Source organism: Monodon monoceros, unplaced genomic scaffold (genome assembly GCF_005190385.1).
Source record: "Monodon monoceros isolate NGI ecotype Baffin Bay Population unplaced genomic scaffold, NGI_Narwhal_1 Super_Scaffold_20, whole genome shotgun sequence".
Lineage (NCBI taxonomy): Eukaryota > Metazoa > Chordata > Mammalia > Artiodactyla > Monodontidae > Monodon > Monodon monoceros.
In genome coordinates, this window is record NW_021703777.1 from 21179146 (window position 1) to 21195387 (window position 16242).

At 37.7% G+C, this 16242-nt stretch overlaps 1 protein-coding gene across 2 annotated transcripts in view; it reads left to right on the forward strand.

The window, feature by feature from the left end:
* SCOC (short coiled-coil protein) overlaps positions 1-15139 on the forward strand; it is a 37696-nt gene extending 22557 nt beyond the window's left edge. The window contains exons 1-4 of one of the 2 annotated variants that reach the window (XM_029236092.1): positions 5216-5396; positions 11564-11635; positions 12006-12089; positions 13533-15139. In XM_029236092.1, coding sequence (XP_029091925.1) covers positions 5216-5396; positions 11564-11635; positions 12006-12089; positions 13533-13675 — 480 coding nt within the window. In that variant the 3' untranslated portion in view covers positions 13676-15139. Of the gene's footprint in view, positions 1-5215; positions 5397-11563; positions 11636-12005; positions 12090-13532 lie in introns of those variants that run through there. The other variant, XM_029236093.1, reaches the window with a different exon arrangement.
* Positions 15140-16242: the final 1103 nt, after the last annotated feature.

The following is a 16242-nucleotide window of genomic DNA, read 5'->3' on the forward strand; positions in this document are numbered from 1 at the left end:
TAGGGTGAGTCAGAACTGGAACCCAGTTTTCCTCTTCTTCAAGCCAATGTTTACTGCACTGTTGACAGACCAGGGTTTTCCAAACCAGACATCTGCATACCAACATTGCAATTTTTGCCATATTAAATTAACCATTTAATTAAACATCACTTTTGAACTTAGCTTTGTTCTAAACAACAACATCTGCAAACTGAGGGTTAGTTGTATTATTCATATTTTTCTATTATGATAAAATACGTAACTATTCATCATGTTCAACCAGAGCTATAAGCACCAATACTTGGGAAACACTGATTAGACAATACTTTGTCTCGAGAAAAATAAGCATCAAGACTGCACAGAATCATTCCTTACTATTTTCATTTCTGTCAAGAAGTTCAAAGCTTGACTCCATGGAGACCCTGAAATCCTTCTGAATTTTCATCTGAGAAGCACTAAAAATACACTGGTAATTTCTTACATTTTCTCTATTGAACAGATGAATGAAAATGATTCTGTTCAAATTAGCCAACTATTGGTTATTATCAGGAAATTATAATCTTCAGAAAAGTATACAAAAACAACTTAATTTCCAAATAGCAGTAGAGCATACTATTAAGTCTAGTCTTGAAATCAAGTTTCCACAAGCAGAAAATATTCTTTACTCACCAAATTCAGGACAACATTCATTCTCCAATGAATTCAATAACCTTTCAAGGGAAAAAAAATAAGTAAAAAGGAAAATGTGAGTTCTTTTTTAGGAATGAGATGAAACACATTTTGCAAATTAATGAGTGTAAAGTAGGAGGGAACACACCTGGTTACACTTGAAAGTTATCAAAATGCCTCCATTTAGCATATTTCACTTTAAAATATCCACAGTATGTTTAGATCCCTCTAATTACTGCAAACAAGTTCAAAGTTTTTATGTGCTTGATGAGAGTATATCAGACTAGAACATCAAAACAACCTTGGAGGTTCTCTATTTTTTTATTTATTATTTCTTCCTCACATAATATTTTGTCTTGTAACAATAGTTTTCCATTTGGAGTTCCCCATTCTCTATGAAGAATATTTTAATTTGTGCTTTTATTTAGATGGTTTATAATATATGCACCTTCCAGATCACATGAATATCCATCTTATAATCAAATATTTCTATACAATTTCAGTTGTTCCTATTTGTACTTGAATGTTTTTCTTATTCAGAAGGGAATTTTGTGGCTATTTTTAAACGATTTTTTATTGAAAAATGTAACGCAAATATGAAACACCATGTAAGTAAATAATTTAATGAATGTTCACTTCATGACTAGTTTGCCAAGGTTTCTACTCCCTTTTTATAATCACTTGGGTGTACTGTTCTTTTTTCTCACCTTTTTGCCATTTCAAGAATTTTTTTCTATTCATTGAAGGACACCACTGTTTTATCCAATTTGCAACATTTTGTGAATGATATGCTTCTTCTAATATTATGGTTACCTTTTTGTGTGTTATCTTCTTCAGATAGCTTGTCTAAAGACTTCCTTTAAGTTTAAATTCTCTAGCAAGATATATGTTTGATTCTGAAATTTTAAAAAGTTGAATGCTCTAGAATTACCGTATCCTACTTATAGTAATCATTTTCTTGCATTTTAAAATTAGTTTTATCATCCAAGGGTGCATTCAAAATAAACCATAGGTTTTTTGGGTCTGTTTTTAAAAATGTATTTTAAGTGTCTTTTTATCTACAAGTCTTCTTTCCATTCTTTTTTCTTCCAGTGCGATTTATTTGTTAAAGAAAGGGTTTGTTTCTTGTTATTTGTTCTTGTCCTATTGTTTTGTTCCATTGTCAGATTTCGCTAAGCTTATCCAGGTGGTAGACTTAACATATTTCTCTGTCCTCTGTATTTCCTGTTAAATTTCTAGTTTATGGACTTGATTGGGTCAGGCTGCATTAAAAAAAAAAAACTTTCTTTGCAAGACTATTTCATAGGTGGTTTTCTCATATAAGCATTTAATGGTAAAGAAATTTCTCTAAGCACTGCTTCATTGCATCCCACAAATTTTGACACGTTTACATTTATTGAAAATATTTTCTAATTTCTCTTGTGACTTCTCTTGCGACCCACAGTGTCTTTAGAAGCATGTAGTTTAATTTCCAACTACTTGGTTTTCTACAAATATCTTTTTGTTACTGATTTCTAGTTTAATTCCTTTGTGGGCAGAGAAAATATTTTGTTATGACTACAATCATTTAAAATTTGTTGAGGTTGTTTTATGATAGAATATGGTCCATTTTCGTGAATATTCCATGTGCATTTGAAAAGAAGACAAGTTCTCTAGTTATTGGGTGGAATGTTCTATAAATGTCAAATGGGTCAAATATGTTGACAGAAGTTTTTATTCTGGTCTTTTATATCAACAGTTCCCAAATTTGCCTGCACTCTGTTGAAATCACCTTTGTAAATTCCAAAAATATTCATGTCAGTATCCCACCCTAGAGACCATAATTTAATAAATCTGGGATGTAGTCTGTTCTTTGGAGTTATTAGGAGATTCTTAGGTGATTCGAATGTGAAGGCAAGCTTGGGTCCTGGGTTCTTTATCCTTACAGATTTTCTGTATACTTGTTTTACAAATTACAGAGAGGGGAGTGATGAACTTTCCGACTATTGTTGTAGGCTAGTTTCTTATTTCAGTTCTATCAGTTTTTGCTTCAGTTCCACTTTGTAGCACTGTTACGATTTTGCATCTTCTTAATGAACTGACCCCTTTATCTTGTTTTAATATCAATCCCCCTGATTACTAGTGAAGGTAAACATTAAAAAAAAATCTTTCTGACCACTCAGTTTTCCTCTTTTGTGAGTTGCCTGTTTATGTTATTTGAATATTTTTTTTATCTTTGTCAGAATTCTTTACATTTTCAGAGCTTTATTATATTATTTCAGTCTGTGGCTTGCTTTTAACTTGACTTAAAATGTCTTCTCATCTGTGTATAAAACAATCAAAATTTAAAATCTTTTCCTAATGAATGACACTGTTTTGTCTGGTTTAACAAATCCTTCTCTACGGTGGTGTCATAAAGACATCTGTGTTTTCCTAAAAGTTTAGAGTATTTTCACATTTCACATTTACTTCATTTGGAATTTAATTTTATTTTTGGTGTGAGATCAGGATCTAATTTCATATTTTTATACGAATAGCCAATTTCACTAAAACCACCATAATTTGTCTTTTATATAGCCAATTAACAAAGTTACTGTGCCAATTTTACTACCAAGAATAATGAGTAATAGTTTTTCCCACAACCTTACCAACATTTCTTCCTTACCAGACATCTTTATTTTATACCAACTTCCAGGTACAGGAACTTGCTTTTCTAACTTTCTTTTTGTCTATTCTTGTGTTAATATCGCATTTTTAAAAGTTGCTTTTAAAACAGAATTACCATATGATCTAGCAATTCCAATTCTGGATATATACCCAAAAGAACTGAAAGCAGTCTCACAGAGATATTTGCACATACCACGTTCATAGCTGCATTCATAATAGCTAAACGCAACTCAAGTGTCCACTGAAGGATGAATAGATAAACCAAATGTGGTATATACTTACAATGGAATAATATTCAGCCTTAAATAAGAAGAAATTCTAACACATGCTACAACACGGATGAACCTTGAGGATGTTATGCTAAGTTAGTCACAAAAGACAAATACTGTATGATTCCACTTACATGAGGTGCCTCAAATAGTCAAATCGATAGAGCAGAAAGAGTTGTGGTTGCCAGGGACTGGCAGTAGAGGTGAACGGGGAGTTGTTTAATGGGTATAAAATTTCAGTTCTGCAAGATGAAAAGAGTTCTGGGGATTGGCTGCACAACAGTGAGAATACACCTAACACTACTGAACTGCACACTTTAAAATGGTTATTTAAATGGTAAGTCTTTTATGTATATTTTACCCTATTTAAAACTAACAGGAAAAAACAACCCCCCAAAAACCTGTTCTTCTAGAAAAAAAAAATCTGCGTTTAATAGTTCTCTTAGTCTTTGGTGTTCTGCAGTTTCACCACGATGTGTCCAAGTATAGAATTCCTTATTTTAATCCTGCTCAAGAATAAGTGCTTCTTGAATCTAATTCAAATATTCCACAACCCTGAAAAATTCTTAGTTATTACTCTTTAAATACTGACCACACCCATTCTCTCTAGTCTCTCTTTTTGACACTCCTGTTAGATTTATGTTCAATCTTTCTTATTTCTCATGTATTTAGCTCCTGCATTGCATTCTAGTAAATTTTCCTCATAGTGTGTATCTTAGTTCTAGTCAAATGTATAGATCTCAAACACTGAACGGAAAAAATTCTTATCTATTCCTTAAAAAAAGTAAGGCTCTATGTTGGCAAACTGTGCTAGAAGTAAAAGTCAAGAGACAGGTGGACATATGACTCATTTCTACAACTCAGGAGAATGTGCCAAAGCCGAAACAATAACAAATATTCAAAGCCAGAATGCTGCTTTGTGTCAAGTGCTAGGTACCTGTGAATGGTACCCAGCCTGATTACATTACATCCCAAAGCCTGGCACACAGCATTTCACACTGCGTCTACGACCTTGGGCAGGAAATTTATTTACTCTTAAGCTTCTTTCTGTGGGTTGCTGTGAGGATCAAATGGGATAAAGTGAGCAAAAGTGCTACACACTAAAGTAGTATTAAGGTATTTTCTCAGTTCTAAAATATTATTAAATGGTCCGGCGCATTATGGATTTTAATTTAGTTTGGGGAAGATGCGGAGAGGAACAGTCCGTTAGACGTACACTTAAGAGATTTCCGATTTGGGAAATTAAAAATATGGAAAAGTCTGCTTTTAGAACTGAAGAACCAGGGTACTTTCTCTGTTATGTCCACACACGTCCTTTTCTTGAATTTGAATGATTTCTCTCTCGCCCAGTGTTAGGTTTTACCAACCTCCAGGTTTTACCAACCTCCTTCCTGACAGCTGTCAGAATTTTCCACAATTTTCCACACTGGATTTCTTGACCCCATTTTCACGGACCGGCTGAGACTGAGGAACTGCATCGCTCGGACTGGCTTTCGCACGCTCAGTTTAGCTTCTGTACTGTCATTGGCTGTTGCTCTTCCCGGACCCGCCCACAACGACCTCAACCCTGATTGGATTCCAGTGCCCTTTTGTTATGGCAAAAGGTGGATCCCGAGGGTTTGAGGTAGGACGATTGGGGCGTCGTGTAGCTAATGCGCAGGCGTCCCTTCTTGAGTGGGGATTGGCTGGCGACGGGCCGGGCCGGGGCGGGACTCCAGCCTCGGCGCACGCTCTGTGGGCGGAGAGGGCGGGGTTGCCGGTGGCAGTTGGTCCGAGTGTCCAGGCCTGAGGTATCCTCCTGGTCCCTCCTCCTGCCGGCGCCTCAAACGGCAGGTGAGGGCCGTCGTGGGTCGCGGAGGGCCTGGCCCCGAGCGACTGGAGTTGCGGCCTCGGTACTGACGAGAGCCTGGAGGGAGGGGCGGGATGTACGCGGCTCGGCGTACGGCGACCCGGGAAGAGCGTCCTAAGGCCTGGGCGTTAGGTGGGCGGCCGAGGCCTGGCTCCCCGCAGAACCCCTGCGCAGCCTCTTTTCTCATCCTCTCGTTGTTGGGCGCAGAGGTTCCTTTGTGGAGGGCAGCCCGCGGTCCGTGGCGCGGACTTCCTGCCGCCTTCTCCCCGCGGATCCTGAGGCTAAGGCCTCTGTCCGCCTAGAAGTGGGACTGCGGGAGGGGCGTTCGGGTGGGTTGGGACCTGGCACGCCTGGACTAGCCCGCGGCTTCTCGGCGGAGAACTCGGAGACGGGGGCGGGGAGAGGACGCGGGGGCGGGGAGGGAGCCGAGTGAGCGGTGAAACCAGGGCTGGCGACATCTTTTCAGGCTCTGAAAGTAGCTCCCTGGTTAGTTTCTCAATGGGCATCTTTCAGGGGTCCTGCTGGACAAGTTTGGGGACTTAGGATTGTTGGAAAGGAGAAACAGACATTCCTGAAAGACAGGATTTTCGTTGTGTATCGATTCCAGTACTATGACGTAATAATATTAAGGACTGATGGTGTGCTCTGTTCCCAACACTGTACCTGAGAATCCAAAGCTCTGCCTATATATTCCGTGCGTGTACTCATTCATTGATTAAACTCAATATAGCTAGCCACTCTGGGGATCTCATTTCTGATCAAATATTTGGCCAAACAGTCCCTTAATTTTGTGGAATTTAAAATTGGACTTAACCAGAACAAGTCAGAATTTGAAGGGACTTGAACAAGCCATGTTGAAAGTCGTTGCAGCTTGCAGTGAATGAAATTTACCTTCAGTTTTTTAGATAGTAGAAATAGCAAAGAAATTTGACATCAGGGGTTGCAAAATGTTTTGCAAATTTAGATTAGGGTCATATTAAAGTGTCTTCCATTGCATAATGGAAAAAGCAGGGACTTTATAGTTAGATCTGAGCTCAGATTCTTGGTACAGACTTCGGCTGTGAACTCTAAGGCAAGATGTGTAGCCTTTCTGAGATACAGGGTCCACGTTTGTAAAGTGCCATGTCCTGTTGATTTGATGAGCTAATATATGTAAAGAATTTAGTATATTAATGTACAGTGACGTTTAGTAGTCTTGCTAGTTCCTTTAGTAAGTAGATGACAGATGATGAAAATCAGTTTTAGATGCAGAAAAGTTGAGAGGTTTAGGTTGGGTAGATATCAGAAAAGTCTCAAAATCTCAGGTCTCCGTTGTGAGCATACTGTGGTGGAGTGGTGGAAAAAACTAGACTGGGACATTGACTGAATGTAGTCTTGGCTCTGTCTATGTAAGTATTACTGTGGTCTTAGGTAGGCCATTATCATCTTGGCCTTGGCTTAGTTGTAAAAATGAGGCAAGTGGACCAGGTAATTTTTAAAAATTCTTCTTGTGGCCTGAAGTACAGCTAAAAAGTAGAAAAGATAATAGCTAACATTATTGAATAACTACTGTGTATTGTTGCAATCACATTATATATATCAACTCATAATGTTCTCACAACAAAACTATGAGGTACATACTGTTATTAACCTCATTTTACAGATGAGGAAACTGAGGCTGAGATGTTAATCTTACCTAAGGTTCCAGAGCTTATAAATAGGAGAGCTAGCATTTGAATCCAGGTAACCTAAATCCATGTTCTTAATCACTGTGCTAAACTGCCTTTTATGAAGAGCATGTCATGGTACTGTTGGGCATACTAGAAAAGAAGGTAGAGGTGTACTTGGTAAGATGATAGCCTCTGGTCACAGTTGACTGTGAGGGCATGGAAAATGGGTCAATACTAATGCTTGCCACATTTCTGTATCCTTGTCTTTCCATATTTTTGCTCCCTGGACTTAAGTTATCAGAATAACTCTAGATTCTCTTCCACTGACCAAGGCTAGATGAAGATAGGCACTAAAATTTACTGTGATTTTTGAGAAAAGTTTTATGAGATCTGAGCTCGGCTTAGGTCAGAGTTGAGGAATCCCAGACAGTCATATCCATTGCGGAGAGCTAAGGCAGATTTTGGATAAACAGATCAGCTTTAGCACCCCACATTTATTTCGGTGTTCCCACACTTGAGATACTTTTGTCTGGGTTCTCTCTCTCTCTCTTTTTTTTTTTTTTTTTGGCGGTACGCGGGCCTCTCAGTGTTGTGGCCTCTCCCGTTGCGGAGCACAGGCCCCGGACGCACAGGCTCAGCGGCCATAGCTCACGGGCCGAGCCACTCGAAGGCACGTGGGATCTTCCCGGACCGGGGCACGAACCCGTGTCCCCTGCATCGGCAGGCGGACTCTTAACCACTGCGCCACCAGGGAAGCCCCTGGGTTCTCTCTCTTTTAATGTCAGGTTTGGATTTATGTGTAGGAGCAGAAGGAGTCGAAAATGAACTCCTAAGAGCACATCTGACACAGCATTGGATTGATATGATAGCAACTATAGATTGAGAAGAATTTTATAGTTGAAAAATTCAATCTTGTGTCGAGTACATATTATGATGTAGTACTGTGCTAATGTAGGCATTGCAAAGTTTGAGGATTGACCCTATTTTGAAGGAAGTAAAATCCATGGCTAAAATACTTTGACTTAAAGAGCTCAACAAACCTTTTGATCCCATATATAAAATAAATCTGTTTATAACTCTGGATGTCCTGACAGACTTAGAATATATACAGGAGTAGCGTTTTGAGACTGGTCTATTTGATCACATCACAATAAGAAAAAATTGCTACTTGTGTTTTTTTTGTTGTCATGCAGAGGCAGCCGGTGATACTCTGGTGTTGCACACGGCTGCCATATACAGTTGGGCAGGTTTTGCACTGTTCAGCCCTCAGGGCAATCTTACATGGGCTATGATGTGAGTAGTGCTGTCTTGGGTTATGTGGTATATCCTATAGCACTGTCCTTGCGCCCTGCTTTTGTGCTCTTGCTTCCACCCCAATCTGGATGTGTTTTTCTAAGAGTAATTTTCTACTGTTTGGGTTATATGTGGCCAAAATTTCAGAAACTGGCTTCTTTTTCCTTACCTACTACATTGGTCAGCCTGGAACACTTTGCATTTATGGAAGACTTCTGGGTTTAATTTTAGTATTAGACTAAAATACGGGCAAAAGAAGTATAACCCATCCCTATACTAGATCTGATTTCAAAGTTGAGTGCATTGATTTTGTGATTATCTGTTGCTTTGACTTGTGTATCATATCACTCTTCTCAGCTGTCATGAGAATTCTGTGTCAGGTGTATTCTTAAAAAGACTGGATATTAGAAATCTGGAGGATTTAATATGCAGGTTTCCCCCTACTATCTGAAAGTAGAGCATTCCTACCTTTTGTAAGCTGAAATGGCGTAAAGTGATGAAGCAATTATCTTAGGACACATCTTGCTAACAGATGCACAAAATAAATAGAACACGGATGCTCACAGACACAGGTCAAAGCTGTGGTGGCTTGAGGCTGAGATGCTGAGTGTAGTTCTCAGGGAAGGAGCTTGGTGTCACTGCTCAGAGTGAGTGCTGCCTCTGTAACACCTTGCTGCAAAACAAACGCTGAATGCTATTTTTGTTTTTTGCCTTTTTTCACGAAAGTGAAAATCCTCATCAGATTTCTTTTGTTTAGCAAAACAGGTACTAATGTAGGTCTTTCATACAAGTGAAGTGGCATAAAGCAAACTTGTAAAAAATGGGGAATACTTCTCTCATGTAGCAGGGAAGATAGCCAAGTGGAAGTCAGCTGTTGCTGACTATTCCCAAGATCACTTACTTTTGCTTTTGGCTGTTACCTCTGTCATCCCTCCCAGACAAGTATCAATAGTTGAAGTGGTATGAAAGTGCTCTTCTCTCGGGGAAGGGCCAAATAAAGTTTTCACTGCTAGCACTCTTCCTCTTCAATTATAAAGACACATTGATTGAATGGAGAAGAATAATTTTTGAAGTGTGGTCTTCGAATACTATTATACAAAGCATTTAATGACTTAAAGAATTTTTGAAAAGAATTTCATAATCTGTTTGGATTTATGTGTGTGTGTGTGTATAGACATATATATACACATATACACACATATTTATACAGTTGACCCTTGAACAACGATGGTTAGGGGTGCCGACCCTCTGCATGATTGAAAATCCACATATAACTTTACAGCCAGCCTGCCATATACGCAATTCCGCATCTGCAGATTGAACCAACTGTAGGTCGTGTAGTTCTGTAGTAGTATTTATTGAAAAAAATTTGTGTAAGTGGACCCGCATAGTTCTAACCCTTGTTCAAGGGTCATCTATGTGTGTGTGTGTGTACGCAACTATATCTACCTATCTTAAAACTTTTTCTGAAGTACAAAGAACCTGATAATTAAAACCAGTGAGGGAGGGGCTTCCCTGGTGGCGCAGTGGTTGAGAGTCCGCCTGCCGATGCAGGGGACATGAGTTCGCGCCCTGATCCGGGAAGATCCCACATACCGCGGAGTGGCTGGGCCCATGAGCCGTGGCCGCTGAGTCTGTGCATCCGGAGCCTGTGCTCCGCAACCGGGAGAGACCACGACAGTGAGAAGCCCGCGTACCGCAAAAAAAAAAAACAAAACAGGGAGAGTAGCGCTAATGCTGTGTAAGTGGGAAGACTTGGGGTAGATGTATTAAGCATTATTTTTAGTGTTACTTCTTTAATAAAGCTATATGTAAAGGAGGTTTAATATCTTTCTTTTTTAGACTGAGTGATATCTTACTTGAGAGGTAGTTTATACATGTGTACACTGAGCATTCTATTGCCATGTTCATGCCAGCATCTGAAGTGTCATGAGGGAATATACAATACACTGATCACTGTTTTGATTGTGATTCTAGTTCTGGTATGTAGACATCCTTGTTCAGTAGGTTTGGGTTCTACTGTTCAGCATATGGAGGCATAACAACACCTTGGGTATAGTAGGTGCTCAGTAAATACTTGAAGAAAGAGTAACAACATTGACTAAGATCTAAGTTGCTTCACTGAGTAAATTAGATTGGTTAACAAATCTGTTTTCAGTAATAATCTGGTACATTATTTAATAAATTTTGAGTACATTGCCTGTGAAATGAATGTTAACAATAGAGCAGAACATGTTTCACAAGGATTTAGTGCTCTAATATTTTGGAGCCTTTTATGGACACAAGAAAATGTTAATATTTATTTACTCATTTACATCCTAATTAATCTATTTTAACTATAACCAGGAGGTGACAAGTACATATTTTTCATTTAACCCATATTAGTGTTTCAGATAACGAGTATTTTTCTTTTGAATTTTATGTTTAAAAAGTGTTAATTGGTATATATGAAACAATGTTTTAATAATGAAGAATATTTTTAGAGAGATTTGTCTTCCTTGCTGCCATTATCCTTAATGTAAGAGCTTTTTCAATTTGCTGTGCGTTCTTTATCCATACTGAAGATTTTTCACATAATTTACATCAGTGAATATACAATGGCATAAACATTCTTTCATGTTATTATAGTCATAATTATTTTTAGTAGCCATTCCATTAGAAATGGCAACTATAATCAGCCAGGCTCTGAATGGACAGTTCATGTTGTTTCCAGTTTACTGGGTTATAAATAAGGTTGAAGTAGATTTTTATAGATGTAATTTTTTTCCTTCTTAATTTTCCTTAGGCTAAATTTCCAAGAGTAAAATTACTTTGTAAAAAATATTTAAATGTTTTTATGAATCTTGTTTATTACTGTACTGCTTTCCAAAAATATTACGTTTAAAATTTGTGTCCAATATTTTGTGTTAGTTTTTCCATAACTTCACTAGCATTGATCATTATCTTGTTTTAGAAAAATATTTTACGAAATATACAGTGGTATTTTATTATGCATTTCTTTGAGTACCAAGAAACTCAACATTTTCTCTTACTTACTTAATACTTCTCTTTGTAAACTGTAAATATTCTTTGCTTATTTCCCCACTGGGTATTTATTCTTAGTAAAGCATGTGAAAAGGGTCCTACTGGGTCACTTAATTTTCTTTTGAAAAACAAGCTTATATTTCATTACTCTATGTGTCTGTGTTTCTAACTTTTTCTCATTGCAGACCATTCATCAAGAATTTTGTATCCAAGGCCCAAAAGTTTGTTACCGAAGATGATGAATGCTGACATGGATGGTATGTTCTTCGTTTTCCTTTTTGTATGTTCCTGGTTTTGTGGCGCATACATTGCTTTATTAAGCAATAGAAAGATCAGAGAATCAATACTTAGAAGGCTTTGATCTTGGCCAGTGTACTTATTTATAATCCCATCTAGTTCTAGAAAAGATTTAAGGCAACTTCCATTCTTTAACTCTGAGATGTTGGCAGAACGTTTTACCTTCACCTTGGTGTCCTCATCTGCCATGTGGGATATAACCTTTTATTTTACAGGGCTCTTGTATAAGTCAAGTAAGAATGAATATAAACCATTTTGCAGATCTTTTAAGTGCTATACTACACAAACGGTAGCTAATATTAATAGTAAATCTGAACCTTTTCATTACAGCAGTTGATGCTGAAAATCAGGTGGAACTGGAGGAGAAAACACGACTTATTAATCAAGTGTTGGAACTCCAACACACCCTTGAAGGTTAGCTTGCATTTTGTATTTTTCTTGACTAACATTCAGGTAATTGAAATTGTAATTGTAAGCAAATTGCTAAATTTTGTTTGTTACTGTGCAGTTTTTAAAAGTATAAATTTCAAAGTCTACTTTGTTTTTTTCCTCTCCTGCCTGTAGCTTTGGCTGGTAATTTCAAAGAACAGATACGTTTCAATAAGGAAGTCAAATAGTGTTCTTATGCTTCCCTCTTTAAGGTCTAACATAATGAGCCCCGTTTAAGTCCCTGCATTGTGTTACTAAGTCCACTTTAATAAAGCTTATTTGAGTGTAAAATCAGTGTATTAGCCTCAGGGATTATAAGGGAACTGATCTGAGTTTTTCCATTTTCTAAATGTCTTGCATAAAATTAATTCCACCAGTGAAACATCTTTTGGTTTTCAACGAAATTAAGAGGTGGTGGTGTTTTTTTCTGAAAACAGGTTGAGCAGATCATGTCATTCCAGTGGCTTCCCATTTCACAGTTAATGGAAGCCAGGTTCCTCTCTGTAAGTCTCTCACTTCCCTTTTACCTTTCAGTCCTGTCACATTCCCTGACTGGGACACTTCAGCCTCCTTGCTGTTCTTTCAGCAAGCTTCTCCTCAGGGTCTTAGCAGTTGCTGTTCCCCTATGCTTGAATCTTTTCCCTTAGTCATTTGCATATCCATGTGGCTCATTCCCTTACTTCCTTTAGGTCTCTAGCAAAATTTCCTTAATCAAAATAGCTATCCCTGACTATACTGTATCACAGGACAACCGCCCTTGGCTTCCTGTGACCCTTACCCTTCTTGCTTTTTCTCCTGACCCCCACCCACCCTAAGCCCCATTAGAATGTCAGCTGGTTAAGGGCAGGGACCTTTTTTGTTACTGTTGCCTCTAGAACAGTGCCTGTCTCTTAGAAGGCACCTCAGTAACTTAGTTGCTGAATGACTGAGGTGTGGTATCTTCTTTTTTTGATCATCAAGACCTGCTCTTTTGAATTTCTTGCTAATGTAAAAATACAAAATGATCAATTGCTTGGAAACTGACTGCCTATATCCAGTATGTGAATTCAGTTATGTTCACCTACTACACTGTCTTAAATATTACTAGTAAAGACATTATGGTTTTATGATGATATGAACCAAAATTCACATTTTAAAAACAGTGTTTTTTTAAATAACCATTTTAAGAGTTAACTACTTAACAAAAATGCTGTTTAAAGAATAACAAAGAATAACATTTAGTCTAATGTGAAATCTCTTTTTAGGAATTTTGGCTATTGATTTGCACTCAGTTTACTTTCTTTACCTTAACTTCTAAAGTAGTCTGAGTTTAAAAACAGAAAATTTAAGGATTGTATTTCTTTTAAGAATGAATCTTAATAAGCATTTTATAACACGGAGTCATTGCCATCATTTTATTGACAATGCACTTTTTTATTTTTCATATAGATCTCTCTGCAAGAGTAGATGCAGTTAAGGAAGAAAATCTGAAGCTAAAATCAGAAAACCAAGTTCTTGGACAATATATAGAAAACCTCATGTCAGCTTCTAGTGTTTTTCAAACAACTGACACAAAAAGCAAAAGAAAGTAAGGGATTGACATCCCTTATGTCTTACGGAATTGCTGCTGATCTTTTTTTCTTTAAAACTTGGATAGATTCCAAAAGTTATAGTACTTTTGTTTGTGGCTTCACTGAGTATTTATGAAGATAATGTCAGACCTAAGCAAAATTAAGAGCCTAACAGAAGACTTTCATGAGTTTGTATATTATGTTAGTCTATGAAAATGTGCAAAGGTATTGTAGAGACTTTATAATTAGAAATGCATATATTTATGAAACTTGAAAATGAATGTTATATCAAACTTGCTTTGATTTATAGGTTTAGCATTGTCTTTTATTATAGGCATAGTTAGAGATACAAGAAAATAACCACCGTGTTGTGAAAAAGTGACCAAAATCACGTACTGAATGCACAGCTTTATATACCCTGTCCACCATCGTGTGCCTCTTCTCCATTTGCTTTCTTCCCATTTTCCTTTCCCTAAGGAAAAAATTGGTTTCACATTTGTAAAAAGTAATTTCAGTAGTTAATCATCTAAGAGAGTAGCCCGAACTCTGTTGAAACTTAACCAAAATAAGATATTTTCTCAGTTTAGGGCTTATTTGTTATATTTAGTAATAAGATAGGATAGTTGGTTTCTGTTTAATCAATTGAAAACGGGGGCTATAAAGGTGAAGATTTTTCTTTGAAACTGAATTATCGTATTGGGAAGATTTGTTGTTAAAAACTTCCTTTGCACAAAATAATCCACTTGATACCTGAAAAGATGAGCTCTGGTTGTGTGTGTGTTTGAAATAGAAAATTTTGAGGAAAAATAGAAATAGAGTAGGAGAAGTATTCAATACTTGGTAAGTACTTGTAACCAACTCCAAACAGTTTTACTCCAGATTTGTGTTATCTCTGGCACAGATTAGATTTGGGCCGGGGGGGAATATATAAGAAAATGGATTAAGTTTGGCTAACCTTATATAAACCGTATCTAGAAGAGAATAAAATTTGGTCTCAGGTTTATTTGCAGTACCCAGATGATCAACTTTGCAAAGTCCCTTAAAAAGTGTATTAGTATCAGAATCATGAATAAAATGGGAGAGTTTTACATGTATACTAATTGATGCTTTCTCAGTATCTTATCTCACTACTTCTCCCAGAATTTTCTGTAAACCCAACTACTGGTTTGCAGAGTTTTAGTCATTTAACACTTTTTTAAAATTTAGTTTGTACATTCCATTTGGTAAAGAAATCAGTATCAGAAGTAATGTTAAAATATTAAATAGGAAAAGAGATCCACTAATATAGTTTATGGTTATTAAATTTAGGCTGATCATGGAATAATCTTAATGTTTGTATTGGTGTTAAGATTTGATGACTTTAGCTGTATGAATATATAATAGTCATACTGCAAACATTTTGCATCCCTCTGTGACCTAATTTTTAAACATTTAAAACTGTATTGCCATTATGCTTTGCTGTTTAATAAAAAGCTGTTTCAAAAATTGCATGTGTTTTGATATTGTTGTGTAAGTAACTGGGATGTATACAGTGGTGCAGTGGTGTATCGGGGTTGTTCAAAGCCACAGGATAAGTAGCATATCTTATTTAAGTACCAGTTACTGGATGTTTAAGGGAATACTATTTTTTTAAACTAATTTATTTGTATTATTTTTGGCTGCATTGGGTCTTTGTTGCTGCATGTGGGCCTTCTCTAGTAGCGGCGAGTGGGGGCTACTCTTCATTGCGGTGCACAGGCTTATTGCGGTGGCTTCTCTTGTCGCGGAGCACGGGCTCTAGGCGCGCAGGCTTCAGTAGTGGTGGCTCAGAGGCTCTAGAGCGCAGGCTCTGTAGCCGTGGCGCATGGGCTTAGTTTCTCCGCAGCATGTGGGATCTTCCAGGACCAGGGCTCGAACCCGTGTCCCCTGCATTGGCAGGTGGATTCTCAACCAGTGCGCCACCAGGGAAGTCTGGGGATGCTATTCTTGTTAAAACAAATATAGGATATTATACCTTAATTTAAAAAATAAAAGCAAAGAATTCAAAGAAAAGGATCCAAGATTGCCAGGGGAAAGGTGGTTGTATTTTTTAGGTTAGGCTAAGCTCTTGTAACGAGATGCAGTGGTAAAAAAACCAAGTTTCTCTTCCAACTAATGGTTCTGAGGTGAGCATTGTAAACTAACAAACAGGCTTTGTGAGCTGAGGATTTCTCTGCCATTTTCAACCGTGGCTTCCAAGTCACACTAGTTATCACCATTCTGATTTGCAGAAAAATGCATGGGGTACACATGCACGGTTTTTGGGTTGGGCCTGCCTGGAAATGGCTCATGTCTTCTCACATTCCCAAGGGCGTGGGGATTTAGATGCAAGAGTGGCTGAGAAATGTAGTTGCTGGCTGGAAGCCATATTCCAGCTACGACTTTATTATGGAAGCCGACAGAGGATGAGGGTGGCAGCAGCTTCAGGCACAGCCCTCTTCTCTCGCTATTAAGTATCTGTGCCCAGCCTTCTTCCCATACACACAACGTACTCAACCTCTCCTCATCCAGTTACTGACTTGGCTCAAAATCTAGGATCTCTGTCAAGGTCTGTCAGTTGTAGATGTGAC